A 19,583-nucleotide genomic window follows, 5' to 3' on the forward strand; every position below is an offset into this window, starting at 1 on the left:
AACGGATGGATCAAGTTTTGTTGATTTAATAATTGGTATAATTACCGTTTTCGTCATTTCGTTCGGGATGAACCTAAATCTTTTCAGTTAGGTATGGAAAAAATAACAGATTATTGCCATCTATTATAAACGGATACACAGGTTTCTTATCTTCGATTTCTACGGCCCAGGGCTTTACGGCTTATTCTTACAGCTTATTTATATTATAAACGGGTCTTGAAAAGTCTTGAAAAGCTCGATATATCCCTAAGTATTTACGTGACTTGATTTCACAGAACGACCAAATTGAACACGTGCGCCGGCATATGTATCCGTTATTTTACACGCAGATGGAGGTGGCAGTTCGGATTATTAGACCTTAAATTTTTAGTGTATAGAATGGCCGGCAACCGCTCTAAAAAAATAGAAAGCCAACCTAGAACTACACCCATTAATCCGCAGATTTAGCTCTAGACCGTCATAAAGTCGTAAATCTGAAATGGGAAAACGTTAAAAGCCAGCGACCCAAGGGCAATAAAAATCTTTGCTCAAGGCGAGGCAATATGGCAATTGTTTGAAGGTCGTTTTGTACAAATGTAATTTTAAAATATTTAAAATAATAATATATCTATCGGTGAGAATGGCGATGCAAGCGCCATGGACCCGAACAACTTACCGGAGTGGTGTAAAGCGGAACCACTTTAATTCCAGCACCCCACCACAGATGTTCTACGTGCTACGGTCGCCGGATCGCGCGGCTGAAGAACTGATTCCGCAACCAACAGTCACCCTCTCGCCTCAGGAGCAGGAGGTTCCTCGCCCGCCAAGAAACCTCTTGCCCTCCCCCTTGGATGGGTCTCCAAGGCTCTTCCGCCCAGGAAGCTGCCGTTTCATGAGTTACCATCTCGCCTCCGCCGAGAAACCTCCTGCCCTCAAATCAAATAAAAAATTATTTATTGTAAATTGTACCAACAAGTAATTCTTATTGGTTTATAAAAGATATAAAAACGGATTTCTTAATAACTAAATACCCTTCGAGCGGTCGCCGAGGCTCTTCCGCCCAGGAAGCTGCCCTCTCAGAAGTTGCTGCCTGCCGACTCCGCCCTTTGGAGCCTTGGCCCAGGCTGAACTAATTCCGCCCTTCGGAACCATCCCAAGTTGCCGCTTGTGTTATCAATGATATGTGCGAACGTGAAGGATCCAGCATCATCGTTAAGGGAAGTGCTTGAAAATTTTTTGTATGTTAAGCATTGAATGAAAAATAATTTAGGATTAAGTAAAAGGACAATTATTTTTAGGAATTACAATTTAAGACTAGTATTTAGCCTAGATTAAGACTTACCCTTAATTTTATACATTTTTAAATAAATTTTTAATAGTATTTGTAACTAAGTAACTTATTTTTTCTCGTTCCCCCTTTTCTTTTTCATGCATAGTATTAATATTAAACTCCCTTGAGTAGAGTAATAACAAGCTTTTGCCCATTGAATGCAATTGTATTAGTTTTTCCATAACAGAAACGCGATCAAAGGCCTTACGTCAGACGAGAAAACACTCATAAATGGAAGTTATTTTTTATTATTAATAACTGTTGAAATGAATCGATAGTGAAATCGATTGGCAGCTTTGAAACATTAAAAATATAATGTTATTTGTAGATCCAGTACCTACCTACCGTAAAACGAATGTCGTAAACTAAACATCTGTTTTTACGAAAATCTATGGCCTAGCTGTCAGAAAAGAATTTAGATAAAGAACGGTTTTGTTGGAAATTTAATCAAGATTAATATCTTAGGTTTTCACACGTGTTCCTGAAATAAAAACTTGCCGTGTAACATTGCGGTCAGTAAGTACCTTCTATAAATCAATATTTTTCACTCTTTCCTAGTCACGTCTCCATATTGTCTATTTATAATCTAACTTTTAATGAAGCGTGCTTTCGTCTCTTTGAAACATGTCGTCCCGTTTCTTTTTAATCTACATAATGTGGCTCTAACTGCTTCACCACGCTAGTAAATCACGCAGTTCGTATAGTTTAATCAGTTCATGTTGATCCAAAGCAAACTAAGTGACCGATGAGCTATAATTTGGACTTCCGCAAACTTTTTACACCCTTTCGTGGTTCTAGCTCAACTAACCCAATAAGTATAATAAGATAATATTATAATAAGACTTTTCAAAACATTGAGTCAATTAAATTACTCTACTGCTCTCTTGTGAGATCACACCTAGAATATGCATCTCCTGTATGGTCTCCGATTTATACCTGTAACTTACACCGCTTGGAGAAAGTACAAAGAAAATTTCTTCGATACATTCAATTCAAATTGAGACAACCTGTAATTGATATCTGCTACAAAACATTAATGTCTGGTCTAAATCTACCACTTCTTTCTACCCGGCGAACTATTAATGACATTCTTATACTTTTTAAATTACTGAACAATCTCATAGACTGCCCTCAAATGTTAAGTCTGATAAATTTTCGTGTCCCTGTTAAATCAACTCGACTCCACCATCTTTTCCACAGTGACAATCATAGCACTAACTATTTGTATCATTCACCGTTGGCGCGTTTTCACCGCACTGCCAACACGTATACAGACCTTTTTGATATTTTCAAAACCTCACCGTCTTGCATCAAGGCAAAAATACTTGGTTGTGAATGTAACTGATATGTTTGTGAAATGTTAAATGTCTGTTTGTACTGCATCATACTGACATGTTCTTCTTTATGTGTAACATATGTATGGTGTTCTTATACATATACATTCCACATATATACATATATGTGAAATGTATATGTATAGCATCAATATAAACTGCTTGCTTCAGATTTCTTATAGTGTTGGCTAACGGATGTATTATTTTAATAATAAAAAAATATTTTTAATTGTCAAGTCTATGACACCCCTGAATAGGGTACAATCACTTTTTTTTTTTTTTTACCAAAAATTAAAGAAAAAAATTACAAACTATAATATTCAAACAATTTTTTTTTTACGGTAGAAATAATCTTTCAACGACGTTTTGAATATTCACATTTCAAATTAGGGCCAAAACGACTTCTTTCGCGCGGTTTTGGCTTGTGACGTCACAACACACCCTTTGTTTGACAGCTGACATTGTCGCCAGGATCCAGTAGTCAGTCTTCAGTTGATCATTTGTTTTTCGAAGAAAATGTCCGCAAACGCCGTGTATAAATACTGTATAGTACCAAAGTGTACAAATACAACATCTTCGACAGCAAACAAATTATTTATACATGTCCCAAATGATGTTATTATGCGTAAAAAGTGGTGCTACGCGATCAAAAGGTGCATTAAAAAAAATGGTGTACTTTCTGCTAAATCTCGTCATTCTTGCTGTGAAGATCATTTCAATGTAAGTAGCTAAATTCATTTTTGTGAAATGTATATTCCAAAACAAAAATCTGCCCTAAACTGAGGGTAATTGTAATATTTTTAACGACGTTAAGCCTTGTAGAAAATTTCAAAGTGCTTATAAAATTTTTACATAAAAATATGTTTTGAAAGAAAAGCCTTATTCATCCTGATGGGTAGTGGATTATATTGGGTACGAATTAGACTACATAGTTTTACAATATTATATTTTATCATAATAATGTCATTTCAGGTTATATGTTAAGAAATCTCTTAACAATCGTGTTACAATACAAAAGATACATTGTAACGATTTTAAAGAGAGATGTATGATTATGATTTGTTATTTAGTTATGCCCAAAGCAACACTAATAAAATATTGATTGCGTGTATTCTGAAATAAAAACATATTCAATCAACTGTAAATTAAAGAAGGATGAGTTTAACAAATAATCGTTTATTCAGAATGGAGGCTAGCACAATATAAGGTTAATTAAATACATGAAATAGCAGAGGAGACTCTATTTTTAAACTAAAGGATTCTCAGGGCCGTGTGCAGGACTCGAAGAGCATCTGCATGTTGAATTTTATAAATGAAAGTCATCATAAAAGTTAAGAGGTTAAATATATATAAAGGGCGCCATTTATTTCTTCTAGAAATAAAAAGATTTAAAAGGATAAAGATAACCCGAAAAACTATCTAAAGTTAAATGATGATTTACGTGAAAGTTTCTTCCAACCCGCCATGTTGTGGTACTGGTCGCCGATGATTCCGCAAGTCACAAGTAGTCTGCTCCGCTCCCAAAATCTGACTGGCTGGAGAAATTAATGATTCTCCTCTTCTCTGCGCAATCTACTGCGCAGCTCACGGGTAGCAATAAAGATGTCTCATCGATCGATATCTTGAAGAATCGATCTCAGTCCGGGGTTTGTAGTTTTCTCCGTTACATTACCCCTCCACCAAAGAAAAGAACGGACCACCTGGCTCCGAAGCACATGACTGCATTAGATTTCTTCCTGGTGTTGGTGGTGTAGAGGAACCCTCAGGCGTCATAGTTTTGCTTCAATAGATGTGTATAATTACAAATGTTGAGATTTCCATCCTCCAAATTGAAGCAGTTAAACTAGTAGACCATCTACGATGAAAACAGGGAATATTAGCTTGAAATTCTTCTGTAAGCAGCAGCAGCAGTCCCAAACCATGAAGACTTCCAAAGATGATGGTGAAAATATAAAAATCTTGTCTTGTTAGCAGATATTTTTGAGCAGCCAGTTCCGCTTCTTCAGGGTGAGCGAGTCAATTTCTTTTCCCTAAATAATTATCTACCTAACGGGTTAACCAACAAAAAACAGGATTATACAGAAAAAATTTTTCATAAAATGTTGAAAACCGAAAAGCCTTTCAAAAGGAAAACACAGCAGCCCTTTTACTATAATGTAGCAAAATGACAAAAATTCTAGTAACAGAATGTAAACCTGGAGAAACAATATTTTTAAGAAAATAATTATTTAAAATGAAATTCAAAAGAAAGTTTATTTATTAAAAATGTTTTGTTAGAATTAACACCATCTAGTGAATTATCCTGCAAGCATATTAATATCAAGGACCCAAACCCAATCAATAGATCTAAGACCAAACCAATTGAAAAATAAATAAATCGATATTAAATAACAACTTTTTAAAAACATCCGATAGATGTCAGCTCTGTAAAAATTCGGAAGAATTTAATAAAATATTACTAGTACTAGTGTTTTAAAACCAAACAAAAGTTCAAATAGAATAAACTAATTTAAGATATTTGTGTAGATATCCAAAACAAAATTCAATGCGAAAAAAAACCCCCCCATAAAACAACAAACTAATTCATTATGCAAATATCAGAATTGTAAGGATATTTGCAGAAGGAGTTAAATGAACGCACAACATATAACATTCAACAAAAAACATTAATTTACTCAGGTACAAGATTATTAATTTGCGATGCAAAATTAATACAAAAACTCAGTACCGTTTATTTCGCCAACTTGTTAAAACAGAACCCCGAAGGTTAACAGTTAATACGAAAAACAAAATTACTTTTTGGTAATCAGAAAATTACTCGAAAGTCTGATTAATTTAGTATTGATGGTTTTGTACCTCAGATCCTCATAAAGAGAAGGTAAACCTAATCAATATAAAAAAATACAACGTGACGTTCGTATTTAGTACGCGCATATGAACGTAAATAAAACTTCTACCAAGATTTCACACTATTAAATAGTATCAAAAACAATATCAAATAGTACATGGCCTCCCCGTAACCTCAAAACTCTTCAGTGACAGGGTCCCCATGGACTAATGATAAAAAGACAGGAATCAAACCTGAAAGTACAATATCGTACTATCGCATATCAACAATGCATACAAAACAAATCCTATCACAAGACTCGTGTATATGTGGGATAATAACAGTTCTCAGCGGTTGTAACAACTTGTAACTGTTTCCACTAGATTGACAAAACATGACAGTACATGACATTAACATGACATCACAAAACAAACACAAATGGAGGATGGACAGTTCCCATTCATGGCGGCAAATAGAAATGTCGTCCACCAAAACATAAAGTGAATTTAAAGATAAAAAGAAACTTTTCATGCAACAATGACATGAAAATTTTGCACCCAACAACCATGTGTTGCTAGTGACCTCATGCGTATTAGCATGATACGTTTGAAAAAGGTGACAAGATAATGTCCTTAATAGTGCCTGAGAATAAGGTACTCTGTGCCAATTATAAGAATAATATCAAAGAAATTATTGTTTCTTATAATGATCAAATTTGTAGTAATTTTCTACATTTAAAACGATATTTACGGATAACGTTAAAACGAAATTTATGATAATTATAGTCATGTGGAAGTTATTGAAATAAATTCTTTTCAAATAGTATCTATTGAATAAGAACAAATTACACGGCAATAACCTTTAAGCTAAATGTAAAGATTAAAACGATTGCAAAGTATATCGTATAAACAATATTGAATATAAAAAAAAAATCCAAAACCCAAATTACAAAGAAAAAGGTAAAAAATGGTAAAACCTTCTGTAAAATATCTTGTTTAATTAATGTTTAGAATGGAAATTCCTGTAGAACTTATAGATTTGATATTTTAAATTAATTAAGGTCATAAAAATTGTATTATACGCCTCAACACAATGACTATTAACCTGTAAAAACTATTTTCATGGACAAGCATACAAAAACTAAAAAATATGGTCGTACGTGAAAATTATGTTTTGTTTAATAATTAATTAAAAACAGAACCTTGTATGAATTGAAAGAATGGAAATTCAGAATTACTTGAAAACAATTGCCGACAAATAAAAATTAACCTATAAAAAATTTAGTTCCAACTGAGCTCGTTGAAAAAAGATTTAAAACATTCCCTGTTTGTTGAAAACCCTTTTCCCATAATAAACAAAATATGAGCATTGAATATTAATGGTCCTATCTTGTATATTAAAAGTTAAAAAACTAAATAAATTATAAAAGAAAACCTTCAAAAAGCAATTTGCCAACAGCAAAGGAAAACGCAGATCAGGCAGGTGTGACGTCTCGCTCCTAGTCCTGAAGCATTTATCCAATGTTGAAACAGCATTTACTCTGAAAAGCATGTTTTGTGTATTTCATTATTGAGTAAAAACAAATGCAACATTTTAATTTTAAAATACAGGAATTAGAAAAAATATATTATATTATGTTAAAGTATATTGAAAGTGACAATAAAATTCCAAATTTAAAAATCATAAATCTTTGTAACTATATTTTTATAATTTAAGAACACAATAATATGTGTAAATGGTTTACTAAGAGTTGAACACTTTTATGTAACAATCATCCACATGACTTAAAACGTAATATTAACTTTATAAGGTGAAAAAAAAAGGTTATTATTGAAAGGAAATTACGGATCAATAAGGTTGCTATAATATTTCGAAGTAATACAATTACAGAAATTAAGGAACCTATAATATAGTTTCATTCACTGAAATTCAAAGAAAAATTAACAATCGCATGATGTTAAAGTTATAGTAGAGGTTAAATAAATAACTTACTCCGTATTTTTTTTTTTTTTAAATGAGATGCGAAGAACTACTGTCCGCATCATGATCATTTCTAGCGCCATTCGTGAACGATGTAATATGTACCTAAATACTCTGTTAGGACAAAATAAAACAAATTAGCACACAATAACCATTATCTCGTTAGGATTTTAAAAAGCTACGTATAAAACGTGGTAAATAATGAGTAAATACTCAAGATATAGCTAGAGGCACAAGATGAGTTCAGATTTGAAAGCGGGAACCAAAATAAAATAAATTTTAAACTAAGAAGAAGAAAAAAGTGTGAACTTACGAAATCCTCGGTGAACCAAACCACAACGTTGAAAAAAACTTTAAACACGACCAAAATGATATTGACCACACGTGTCTAAAAAAAATTCTACCTACTAGGGTGAAAAAGATGACATTCAAAATGAAAAATTTACAAAAAAAATTCAACCGATATACACACGTTGCAGGCGCCATTGTCACGATTTTAAAGAGAGATGTATGATTATGATTTGTTATTTAGTTATGCCCAAAGCAACACTAATAAAATATTGATTGCGTGTATTCTGAAATAAAAAACATATTCAATCAACTGTAAATTAAAGAAGGATGAGTTTAACAAATAATCGTTTATTCAGAATGGAGGCTAGCACAATATAAGGTTAATTAAATACATGAAATAGCAGAGGAGACTCTATTTTTAAACTAAAGGATTCTCAGGGCCGTGTGCAGGACTCGAAGAGCATCTGCATGTTGAATTTTATAAATGAAAGTCATCATAAAAGTTAAGAGGTTAAATATATATAAAGGGCGCCATTTATTTCTTCTAGAAATAAAAAGATTTAAAAGGATAAAGATAACCCGAAAAACTATCTAAAGTTAAATGATGATTTACGTGAAAGTTTCTTCCAACCCGCCATGTTGTGGTACTGGTCGCCGATGATTCCGCAAGTCACAAGTAGTCTGCTCCGCTCCCAAAATCTGACTGGCTGGAGAAATTAATGATTCTCCTCTTCTCTGCGCAATCTACTGCGCAGCTCACGGGTAGCAATAAAGATGTCTCATCGATCGATATCTTGAAGAATCGATCTCAGTCCGGGGTTTGTAGTTTTCTCCGTTACAACATTTAAATTTAAAAACAATATTTTGTACCTACATTTATTATTATTTTGTAATTTTATATTAAGTTATTATTTTAATAATGTCATTTTCTTCCATGTAAAATGTTTTTGGTAACTATGACTGTAATTCACAATAAATAAATAATTTTTTTGTTTTGTATTTACAGCTCCAAGAGGATTTAGAAAATTATATGGAAGTCCAAATGATGGGATGCAAAATGAGATTGAAAAAAAATGTGATCCCACATATTTTTGCCTGTCAAAAAAAAGTTTTACCAAGCCTAAGGCAAACAGGACAAAAAAGATTGCGTGCCGGGTTAATTCAAGACGCGATGATAATGGGGGAGCCCACGAGGAACGCACCATTGGACCCAGAGCCCTCAACATCTACAGCAGCTAGTCTTCTCTCGGAGCCCTCCACTTCAACAGCCATTCTCTCCCTTCCAGAAGCTGCTGATAGCCGTTGTAAAATGGTTAATCAGGCGGTACAAGCAGATATTCGCTGTCGTGTTACCTACAGAAGCAAGTCTACTTCAACCGTGCCAACAATGACAAACACGGCATGCTCACCATTGAAGTTCTCACCCACAAAGCCTGTTTCTGCAAAAGGTGGCTACTGCGAGCCTACTCATCATAATATAGATATTATGTCCACTGGTTCCGAGGACAATGATTCAGATTACACTCCCTCTGCATACTCAGACAGTAACAATTTTGATGGGTCCGAGATTGATACTGGACTTGTAAATCTGACCATGAGAAAATCTTTCATGCTTGTCATAGAGAGAAAGCCTAGACTCTGTTTAGGAATCCCTAAGGAAATGTATCACATTATTTCTATTGTAGTTGCCAAAGCACCTACAGAAACAATTAATGTATTAATTGCACTTAAAAAAATAAGGTTAGATGATTTGTTCGCTATTCTTGCGCTTCACTTTGGTTTGTCGGCGTCCTCTGTAGCACGGATTTTCTCCAAGACTATCAAAATATTAGCGACTTTATTTCAGGAACTCATAATTTGGCCAACCACATCCGATATAAGAGCTCAGCTACCAATATCCTTCAGGGCAAGGTATGGCAATGTTCAGTCCATAATAGACTGTCTAGAAATACAAATAGAAAAGCCCTCAAATCCGATTCACCAATCCATGTGTTGGTCAGAGTATAAAGGATGTAATACACTGAAATATCTAATTTCGTGTACACCAGATGGTCTGGTAAACTATGTTTCATGTGGCTATGGTGGTCGTGCGTCTGATGCAATTATTATAGAGGACTGCGGTTATTTGTCATGCCTGAGACCTGGGATGACTGTAATGGCGGACCGGGGTTTTAAAAATATTTCCCATATTTTGCAGCAGATGGACTGCGAACTGATTCGCCCACCGAGTGTTTTTGCGAATGTTCAGTCTAGCCGCGAAGAAGTAAAGCAGTCCAAAAGGATTGCCGCATTGCGCATTCACGTAGAGCGCGTCATAAGTAGAATTAGAGAATTCCAAATGCTCAGAATGCATGCAAGTACTGACCATAATCATATTCCCGTAATTGATTACATTATTATTGTAGTATGTGGTCTTATTAACCTGCAAGGGTTACTCATTAAAATGTAATATTGAAAGCAACTGTTGTTTTATTTGTGTGAGACCCTCCCGTGTGATGATGTGCAGGTGTTATATGATTAGTACATCTGCACTGATCTGTATTCCTTACCGTGGGTAATGAAAGGATATATCTTACAATATTAGTTAAAAACTGTATGTAGGATGTGAAGGAAAAACTGGTGGAAAATGTTTTTTAAAAATTTTATTTAACTAAAAAAAAACACTTACAGGAGATACAAAATAGATTAATTTGAACGCTAGTAGTAGCTATGTAAATTTAATATTCTTATAAATAGCTTGGAACCAAAATGTTAGGCATTTGTCCATTAAATCTAAACAGTAATTTTTATCGTATTCTACATAACAGACAATAACTTCTTTCGAACTTTCGAAGTCTGGCTTTGCTACACAATACATACCTTTACATTTTTTTGCAAAATGCATTTGCAATTGCATTTGGGCCATGTACTTATCACTAGGTTTGTCCATGGTGACCGTGAAGTATCTTCTTAAAGCTGTATCGCTACTTGGACATTTCACTTCTACAATGTAATTTTCTCCTACTGCATCTGGAGAAGCTCCAAAAAATGGATGCTGATTAGAAAGAATCAGGCCGCACTTCTCAAACTTTATTTGAAGTATTTCCTCCACTTCTTTCAACACTTCAGCCTCTAGAAGTCTGCCACGCCTAAGAAACTTAGTTTCTATTAGTTTAGCACCTAGAATGCTCTCAACGAGTGAGCCTTCCATGGTTTGGCAATGAGCAGCTTCATGGGCTTTAGATGCGGTAATTCTAGCGTATCTCAAGTTGTGCCACAATGGACAGTTTGACTGCCCAACAGTCATCTGAGCTGCCCTTTGACAGGCAACGGTGTCCATATTTTGTTGGCAATATTTAAAAAAATCTTCTGATGTTGATCCCACATCATTGGACAGAAAATTACAAATCATATTGTGTATGGAAAGATTTTCGATCACCGTTGGGTGGATAAAATATTTCACCAGCTGAATGTCTCGTACACCAAGCTCGATGCTGCTGTCTATTACTGACTTTAAAAAAGATCTATCGCCCTGCGGCAGAGCAGCAGGAGCAGCTTTCCCTAAATCGCTCGCCTTTATAAATTTCATTGTGGTTCCTATAGCAGCCATCTTAGACCGCTTCCAGTAACACTGAGTGGATGTTTTTGGAGGGTCTTCGCTTCTTCGGTGCAACCACGATAATAAAGTTACCACATGTTTGCAACCGCCTAAAACAATAACAATAATTAGTATTATAGCCAGTAATGTAATGTTGAAAAGAGGGACACAAATGAATCAACAAACAAAAATACGAGTAGAAGACTCTTCTCTTTCACCAACCTTGTGATGCCGGACAATCTTCACATTTGCAGGACTCGATTACTTCTTCTGCTTCGTTGCATACCAAAATTACAGAATATGCCTTCGTGCGGACTCTGTGCTCTGGAGTTACCCGGGCCTTCACAGTGCAAGTGGCACCAATACGTTTCACTTGGACGTAACCGATGGCACTGTCTCCGTAACTCTCTCTGCAGGATCTACAAATTATAATTACATTCATTATTATAAGGCACAATATATCTTTGTACTATTTCACAGACCTAAATATGTATTATACTTTACTGAAAGTCAGTTTCAAACATGAGGAGGTTAGGTTTTACAACTGTCAAATTTTACTAGAAAAAGTAAATACTTATATAAAACGTATTACTTTAATAAAAGTATTGCTCGAAAATCCAATATATATCATGAAACATTACATACTCATCATAATAGTGATTTACTTACCGTAAAACTTTAACGCCTCGCATTTTTGCACTAAAAAATCAATTTGCGAAAAGAAAACTGCCATCATAATCGCGTCGATTTTTGGCAAATTATCAGACTGTCCTTGTAGAAAACCACTGTCTGTCATGATAGTATGTATTTAAAATATGTGTTATATACAAACAAATGGGTTTAGGATTGATTACGACTATCAAAATCAAACTAATTCAACAACTTCAACAAGCAACTGGAACGAAAACAACTTGAAGTGGGACAAGTGAGTGTGTTGTGACGTCACAATTCGCTAGCCAATCATGTCTCGTTATCGATATTTGAATTTCCATACAACTTAATAAGTTTTTTTTTTTTTTTTTTTTTATTGTTTAACTTATAACATTGTTACATTGTACATAAAATAAGTTAAAAATAAGTAATAGTGTAAAACATATGTTGTTGAATTTCTACTCCAATGAAGAGTGCTAGCTCTTGAGCTTGGCGTAGGAGTTATTTGACAATTATTTCATGTTTATATCAGTAATTAACATTATTACAGTACAATAAATATAAACTTAAAAGAGGATTGTGACGTTAATTTTGGTTGAAACATGAATTGAAGTTATAACATTTGATAGGTGATATTAATTTTTTTTAAAGATAAATTTGACCTTCTTTTTGAATAAAATAAAATCTGGTATTTTTTTCACTTCTTCGGGAAGACTATTAAAATATATTATGCCTTTGTAAATGTAGTTATTGTGCATTTGTTGTGTTGAAAATAGAGGAATTTGGATGTTAAAATTATGCCTTAAGGATGAGTTAAATTTAAGTTTTTTTACTACAGTTTCTTTATATATTTGTAATATTGCATCTTTTTTATAGAGGTCTTCAATTTTTGGTACTTCGAAAATTTTGAACAATGATGCTGAAGAGAAAGTTGGTTTTTTTTTCAAAATTACTTTGATAATTAGTTTTTGTACCACTTTAACAGAGCTTAAAAATTTTTCATATGCACCTCCCCACCCAATGATTCCATACTGAAGTAATGATTGGACTAGTGCGTAATAGACTTTTTTCAGGTTGTTTATCTTGAGAACATTTCTTAATCTAATGAATATATAGATACATTTTCTAATGCGTTTAACAAGTTCACATATGTGTCTGTTCCATTTCATATGTTGGTCTACAATTACACCGAGGTGAATTAATTAATTTAATAAATTTTTTTGAGGGTTTTAAGTATGATTTTCGAGTTTAGTTATATTTTTTACATGTATTACATGCATTGAAAACACTATATTGCATGTACTGCATGTACCCTATTGTTGAAGCTACTTTGCCATACACTCCGGCCATAGTGGCCAAGTTGAGATATAAATTTGATTGTAACAATAAACTCACTACTATTTGCGCTACTATAATACTTTGCTAGATTATATCTGTTGGCAAGTCACCTTTTCTGTATATTTTATCCTGCTTAAATGAAGTGTTTTCTATTATTGTAGCATTCTATGTCTTAAGAAAATTTCAGCTGTATCACATTCAATGTCGTTTTATATACATATTGTTATGTTCTTCAATTTAATACTAATATTCGCCTATGTATCACTGTGAACTTATAATATAATGTATCACATTACTGTAAAAGCCTTTTATGGCGTTTAATAAATAAATAAATAAATAAAGTACAATTAGCTAGAGAATCCATTTGCTAACTTCAGCCTTGGCTATCCGATGGATGTTTGAACTGTCATCGTGACGTCTACCTAACTTTATATTTGTATTTCGTAGATATTCATTGAAATAATGTAAAATAAAATGATAAACTGTAGATTGACAGATCAAATATACGATAATACCGGTGGTTAGAGTAAGAAAGCGTTATGTGGTTACTTAAATAAGAATAAGGAATCCTTCAACTTATTAGAAAAAATCTTTGCAGAAAACTCAATCCTCGACAATCGGGGTGGTATCCCGCCGTCGCACTATGGAGCCGCCCACCTAGAAAGTTGGCATCAAACCAGTGGTTACAATTACATCTTACGTTTATCAATTCTTAGTTCCGTGCGGTCAAGTTAAGAAAAATTGGGAAATTTGTTTTTCGAATGTTTCTGTTTTTTATCTTGTAAATTTTATGGGAAGGAAGGACCTATTCATCCTTTTGTATTAGAAAATTTTATTGGTAGCGATTAAGCTTGGCACTTAAAATAATGTCTTGGGAAATTTCTGTTCGTGCTTACCAGAGCACGTAGGTAACGGCGCTGTAGGTACTTAATGTGACTTCTTAACTACAATCATTTACTCAGAACTTCATAGATTTGACATGCTACATGTATATTTTATCGTTAATGTTCTGTACGCTTAGACGATATATCAAATAGCAGCATAAGTCGAATTCACTTGCATTGCTAACGTCGGCTAAACCTTATAATATAACCATTTATTAGTCCCCGAGCAACTCCAGGAGTTCGTTGCACAATGAACACGATACTCGATTGCAATTAGTAGTCCGTAAAATATCTTCATTTAGATATAGTTTGTGTATTTTCGATTTCCATTTTAGATTTGATTAAAAAATAACACCCAAATATATAAAGTTGCCAATCGTGGATAGAGATTTACTTACAAATAAAACACTCAATTCACACAAATCAGTTCTGTTTCAGGTCCATTTTGTGGTCTTCATCAAGTAACCATCACATAACAAGGCGCTAGCACGACAGTGCCATGGATCTTCCCAACCCAGAGAGTGTTTCAATCAAGACGGAATCAGGTTCCCAGGAAGAAGAAGCAGGTGAAATGCTGCATACGGTTATAGTTATTGACCTCCCGGATGTAAATCAGGAAGGTTTTCATTATGCCGAAAGTACTCCGAGAGGCAGTTAGTATATTGCAAATGTTATTTTAAAATGTTTGAGGTTGCCAAATTAAGATATTCTGAGTTCCTGTCCATCAGTGTATGTAACGCAGCCAGGACAAACGCATATTAATGAAGTGATCTCTTGTTGATTATTTAAATTCCGTTAAATATTACCCTCACAGGAAAACGACAACCGTTACAAGCTTTTTAACTCCAATGCTCGCTAAAAGTTTCGATTCCTAAAGGTAATTTATGACGAAATTGATTCATTCGTCTTACTTACAACATGCATTTGATTTGTAAAGCACCAATAAAATGTATTTTAATTATTTTTTCTGTGCTTTTGGAGACGTTGTCATTTACACGAGAACAATCAAAAACTCGATTAAAATACGAATAGGAACAACAAATACAAAAATCTACTCAGACATACGATGTATGTACTCGACTTAGGAGATAATAATTATTCCATTGACTATATAATTTATGAGCTCATGTTTAAAGGTGTCAACAAATATATATCCCAGAAGCGGGCATCTGGGGTATGTTAACTTTCCATAAATCGAATATATTGCTTTTTTCTATTACAGGTAGAATTAATGTGGAGAGTGTTCCCATTACGTCAGAACCTGAACCCCAAGAAGATGTAGATGGGATTCCTTATACGGATATGGACATAGACCTGCCAGATGTTAAAGAAGAATGCTTAGAGCACTATGAAAGAATTACCCGGACAGCAGGTAAAATTAACTTATTTTTTAAATTCACGATTGTAACATTTAAATAGTATGTATATTAGCCAAATGTATCATTAAAGAGCAATTTAACATTATCATGCAATATTTAAAATGATGACAAACAAAACCAAGTTGTGCGCAAAGTGTAACGATAAAAGTTATTTGCTAATAAGTGTAAGAATAAAAGGATGATTATCTCAAATAAAAGATTCATTTTATAGAAATTTAATTTATTGTATAAAAATATAGCATGAGACTCAATAATTTAATTAAACATAAATAATCCCAGGGTGTGACTAACTTCGAAGAAGCGTTAGTAGGTCGGTCGTATTTTACGTTCAAATAATTAACATGGTTGTTTGATGATAAGTTATAAAAAAAATTGTGCTTTGTAAAATAATGAATAATGAGAAAAACCCTTTTTTGTTCTATCTGTACCCATTCATCTTTTCGGAGCTTGCTTTTGAAGATAAACATGCTGACTCACAGGGGTGAAAAAGCTTTTTCTTGTTCCGACTGCAAAAGAGCATTTTCTAAAAAGGAATATTTGACTAAACACATGGTGACTCACAGTGGAGAGTAGCCTTTTTCATGTTACGACTGCAAAAAAACATTTTCTCAAAGGGACAATTGATGAGCCACATGCTGACTCATGACTCATTAGTTGAGAAAATTCTTTTGCTTGTTGCGACTGCAGATATTTATGGTCTCGGAAGGGACAGTTTAAAAGGCACGTGCTGACTCACAGAAGTCGAGCTGCAATATGTAGCGCAAGCATCTTATTAAATCGACTATAAGAATGACATTGGTCACAACTTTATATGGGTTAGGTAAGGTAAGGTACGGTTAGGTAAGGTTATTTTAGGTTAGGTTAGGTTAGGTTAGAATAGTTTAGGTTAGGTTAGGTTATGTCGGGTTAGTTTTGTATATAAAAGTTAGATCAGGTATGGATAGGATAGGTAAATTTGGGATAGGTTTTTTTTTACTATCAATAACATGTACAAAAAACTTGCTGCAATACCTTCATTTTATTTCCAGTGTTTCGCCAAAATAATGCCTACCTAATATGCTTGAATGAAATTGTAGTAACGTTTCTGTTAGCCCCGCGTATATTATCGGGATTACCAACTAATGGAATAGTGCAAACCTAATATGCTTCAATTTACACATTAAAATATCGTTGACAGAAAAGTTTAGAAATGGTTGTCATCCAATACAATGTTCATCTGGAGTCCTTCTTATTACTAAAATTGACATAGTGTTAATTTTCTGTAAACTGAATATTTATTGCAGATAGAATTAATGGGAAGACTGTTCCCATGATGGAACCAGTACCTAGAGAAGGAGACGGAGGGGAAATTCCTTATACGGAAATAGACATAGACCTGCCAGATGTCAAAACAGAATATTTAGATCACTCTGAAAGAATAAACCGAATAGCAGGTAAAATCTCTTATCCTTTGTCAATTCACAATTTCTGAATTATTTTAGTTAACATGTATTCAGCTTTATTCTCTTTCTTTTCAGACCCGACGAACCAGAAGACGGATCCTGGGAAAACGAGGTTTACTTGTACCCATTGTTTTTTCTCCTGCTCTAATAAGACTACATTAGACCAACACTTGCTCAAACATACTGGAGAAAAACCTTTTTCATGTTCCGACTGTAAAAAAATCGTATACTCGAAGGGAATCATTGACGAATCACATAATGACTCACAGTGGCGAAAAACCTTTTTCTTGTTACGACTGTCCGTATTCATGTTTTCGAAAGGCAAATTTGAAGAGACACATGCTGACTCACAGTGGAGAAAAACCCTTTGCTTGTTATGACTGTACGTTTTCATGTTCTCAAAAGGAATATCTGAAGAGGCACGTAATTTTGAATCATAGCACAGAAAAACCTCTTTCATGTTCAGTCTGCGAAAAAACGTTTGCTGAAAAGCGTTCTTTGAAGAGCCACATTCTGACTCACAGTGGCGAAAAACTTTTTGCTTGTTGCAACTGTCCGTATGCATGTTTACGAAAGGCAGATTTGAATAGACACATGCTGTCTCACAGTGGAGAAAAACCTTTTGCTTGTAATAAATGTACGTTTTCATGTTCTCGAAAGGAAAATTTGAAGAGCCACATGATGACTCACCGTGGAGAAAAACCTTTTGCTTGTTGCGACTGTCCGTATGCATGTTTACGAAAGGCAGATTTGAATAGACACATGCTGTCTCACAGTGGAGAAAAACCATTTGCTTGTAATGACTGTACTGGACTGTACAGATTGAAACCAGTAAAATTTGAATCGTAGCCTCTTTATTGGTTGGAGCGGAAAAAAGCGTTAAATCAATTCAGCGTCATGAAACAGATTTGAGGAAACACATGCTGACTCACAATGGAGGAAAGCGTTCAAACATGTTCTGACTACAAAAATGCATTTTCTCAAGAGCAATATTTGACTAAACTCACGCTTACTCACAGCGGAGAAGAGCCTTTTTCATACTCCAACTGCAAAAATTATTAATTAAATAAAATACTTTTTTGTTTTAAAACCACGATATTTATTAATTTAAGAACCGACCGGTTTCGCTTTACTTAAGCATCATCAGGGTACAAATTAATACTAAACAAGAAGTACATAATGTGTGCATATATATAACAAAATATAGAGGGAGACAACATGATACAAATATATTATAGAGGGAGACAACATGATACAAATATAAGCAACACAAAGACGGTCATAAAATACATGAACATAAGTGCACAAGTAATGGAAAAACCGCCAGATAATTATGTAGACTAATGGGTTATACCAATAAATCGGGAGAAACAAAGCATCAACTGGCATGGTGGTAAGGAGGTAAGGAGAACTGGGAATTGGTTTATTGGAAACAGACTTAATATTGGACTACTTGATATGTCTAATTGATTATTATTGACTTTTGGTTTTTACAGTTTTTTTTAATTTCTAGTGCCTCTAAATTGTTTAGTCTGTTACCATGCCCGTTTTTATGTAAGATGTTAACACCGGTGCTATGACAGAATGTATGACTTTATCGATCAAATGATTTGCGAATTCGGAAAAACCGTTATTATTGAGGCAACGAAGATGCTCCTTTATCCTAATATTAACATTACGTGATGTCTTACCGATATAGAAAGCCGAACAATTATTACAATTTAATTTATAAATCCCCGAATGACTTAGTTTATCGTCCTTATCTTTAGAATTAATTAGAAATTTACCTATATTGTTATTGGTATAAAAGGCCGGTTTGACTTCAGAAGGAAGGTTTTTTACACTTAAGGTAGAAAAGTGATTAATGAATTAAATTCGCCGCCATTGATAATTAATATTATTATCATTGATTTGAGGACAAGGACTAGCGAAGAGGAAGCGATTAATGGCTATTTGTTTTAGTTTTTTATTTAAGATTAAATCTATAAAATTTGATTCATAGCCATTATTTACTGCTATGTTTTTAATTAGTTTTAGTTCACTATCAAAACTATATGCTAACAATATGCTAACATCTTACATAAAAACGGGCATGGTAACAGACTAAACAATCTAGAGGCACTAGAAATTAAAAAAGCTGTAAAAACCAAAAGTCAGATACTTAATAATCAATTAGACATATCAAGTAGTCCAATATTAAGTCTGTTTCCAATAAACCAATTCCCAGTTCTCCTTACCTCCTTACCACCATGCCAGTTGATGCTTTGTTTCTCCCGATTTATTGGTATAACCCATTAGTCTACATAATTATCTGGCGGTTTTTCCATTACTTGTGCACTTATGTTCATGTATTTTATGACCGTCTTTGTGTTGCTTATATTTGTATCATGTTGTCTCCTTCTATATTTTGTTATATATATGCACACATTATGTACTTCTTGTTTAGTATTTATTTGTACCCTGATGATGCTTAAGTAAAGCGAAACCGGTCGGTTCTTAAATTAATAAATATCGTGGTTTTAAAACAAAAAAGTATTTTATTTTATTAAATATGTCAAACCACAAAGTGAT

At 33.8% G+C, this 19,583-nt stretch overlaps 3 protein-coding genes across 3 annotated transcripts in view; 2 read left to right on the top strand and 1 right to left on the bottom strand.

Moving 5' to 3' along the window:
- Positions 1–1,713: 1,713 nt before the first annotated feature.
- The window catches only part of LOC149413921 (uncharacterized), a 51,222-nt gene continuing 33,352 nt past the window's right edge, over positions 1,714–19,583 (top strand). The window contains exons 1-5 of the mRNA XM_089643863.1: positions 1,714–1,821; positions 14,630–14,757; positions 15,414–15,563; positions 16,854–17,003; positions 17,088–17,225. Of these exons, the coding sequence (XP_089499989.1) occupies positions 14,691–14,757; positions 15,414–15,563; positions 16,854–17,003; positions 17,088–17,225 (505 nt within the window). The 5' untranslated portion in view covers positions 1,714–1,821; positions 14,630–14,690. The remainder of the gene's footprint in view (positions 1,822–14,629; positions 14,758–15,413; positions 15,564–16,853; positions 17,004–17,087; positions 17,226–19,583) is intronic.
- On the top strand, positions 8,828–10,190 carry LOC149413922 (uncharacterized). The gene has a single exon (XM_089644352.1). It carries the CDS (start codon positions 8,913–8,915, stop codon positions 10,188–10,190), a length of 1,278 nt encoding a protein of 425 aa, XP_089500478.1. The 5' UTR covers positions 8,828–8,912.
- On the bottom strand, positions 10,449–11,775 carry LOC149413923 (uncharacterized). Its single transcript, XM_089643862.1, has 2 exons — positions 11,541–11,775; positions 10,449–11,428 (listed from the first exon to the last, which is right to left on the bottom strand). Exons 1-2 carry the CDS (start codon positions 11,758–11,760, stop codon positions 10,449–10,451), a joined length of 1,200 nt encoding a protein of 399 aa, XP_089499988.1. The 5' UTR covers positions 11,761–11,775.

The sequence above is a fragment of the Hesperophylax consimilis genome, chromosome 20 (genome assembly GCF_061612785.1).
Source record: "Hesperophylax consimilis isolate HC1 chromosome 20, BYU_Hcon_1.0, whole genome shotgun sequence".
Taxonomy (NCBI): domain Eukaryota; kingdom Metazoa; phylum Arthropoda; class Insecta; order Trichoptera; family Limnephilidae; genus Hesperophylax; species Hesperophylax consimilis.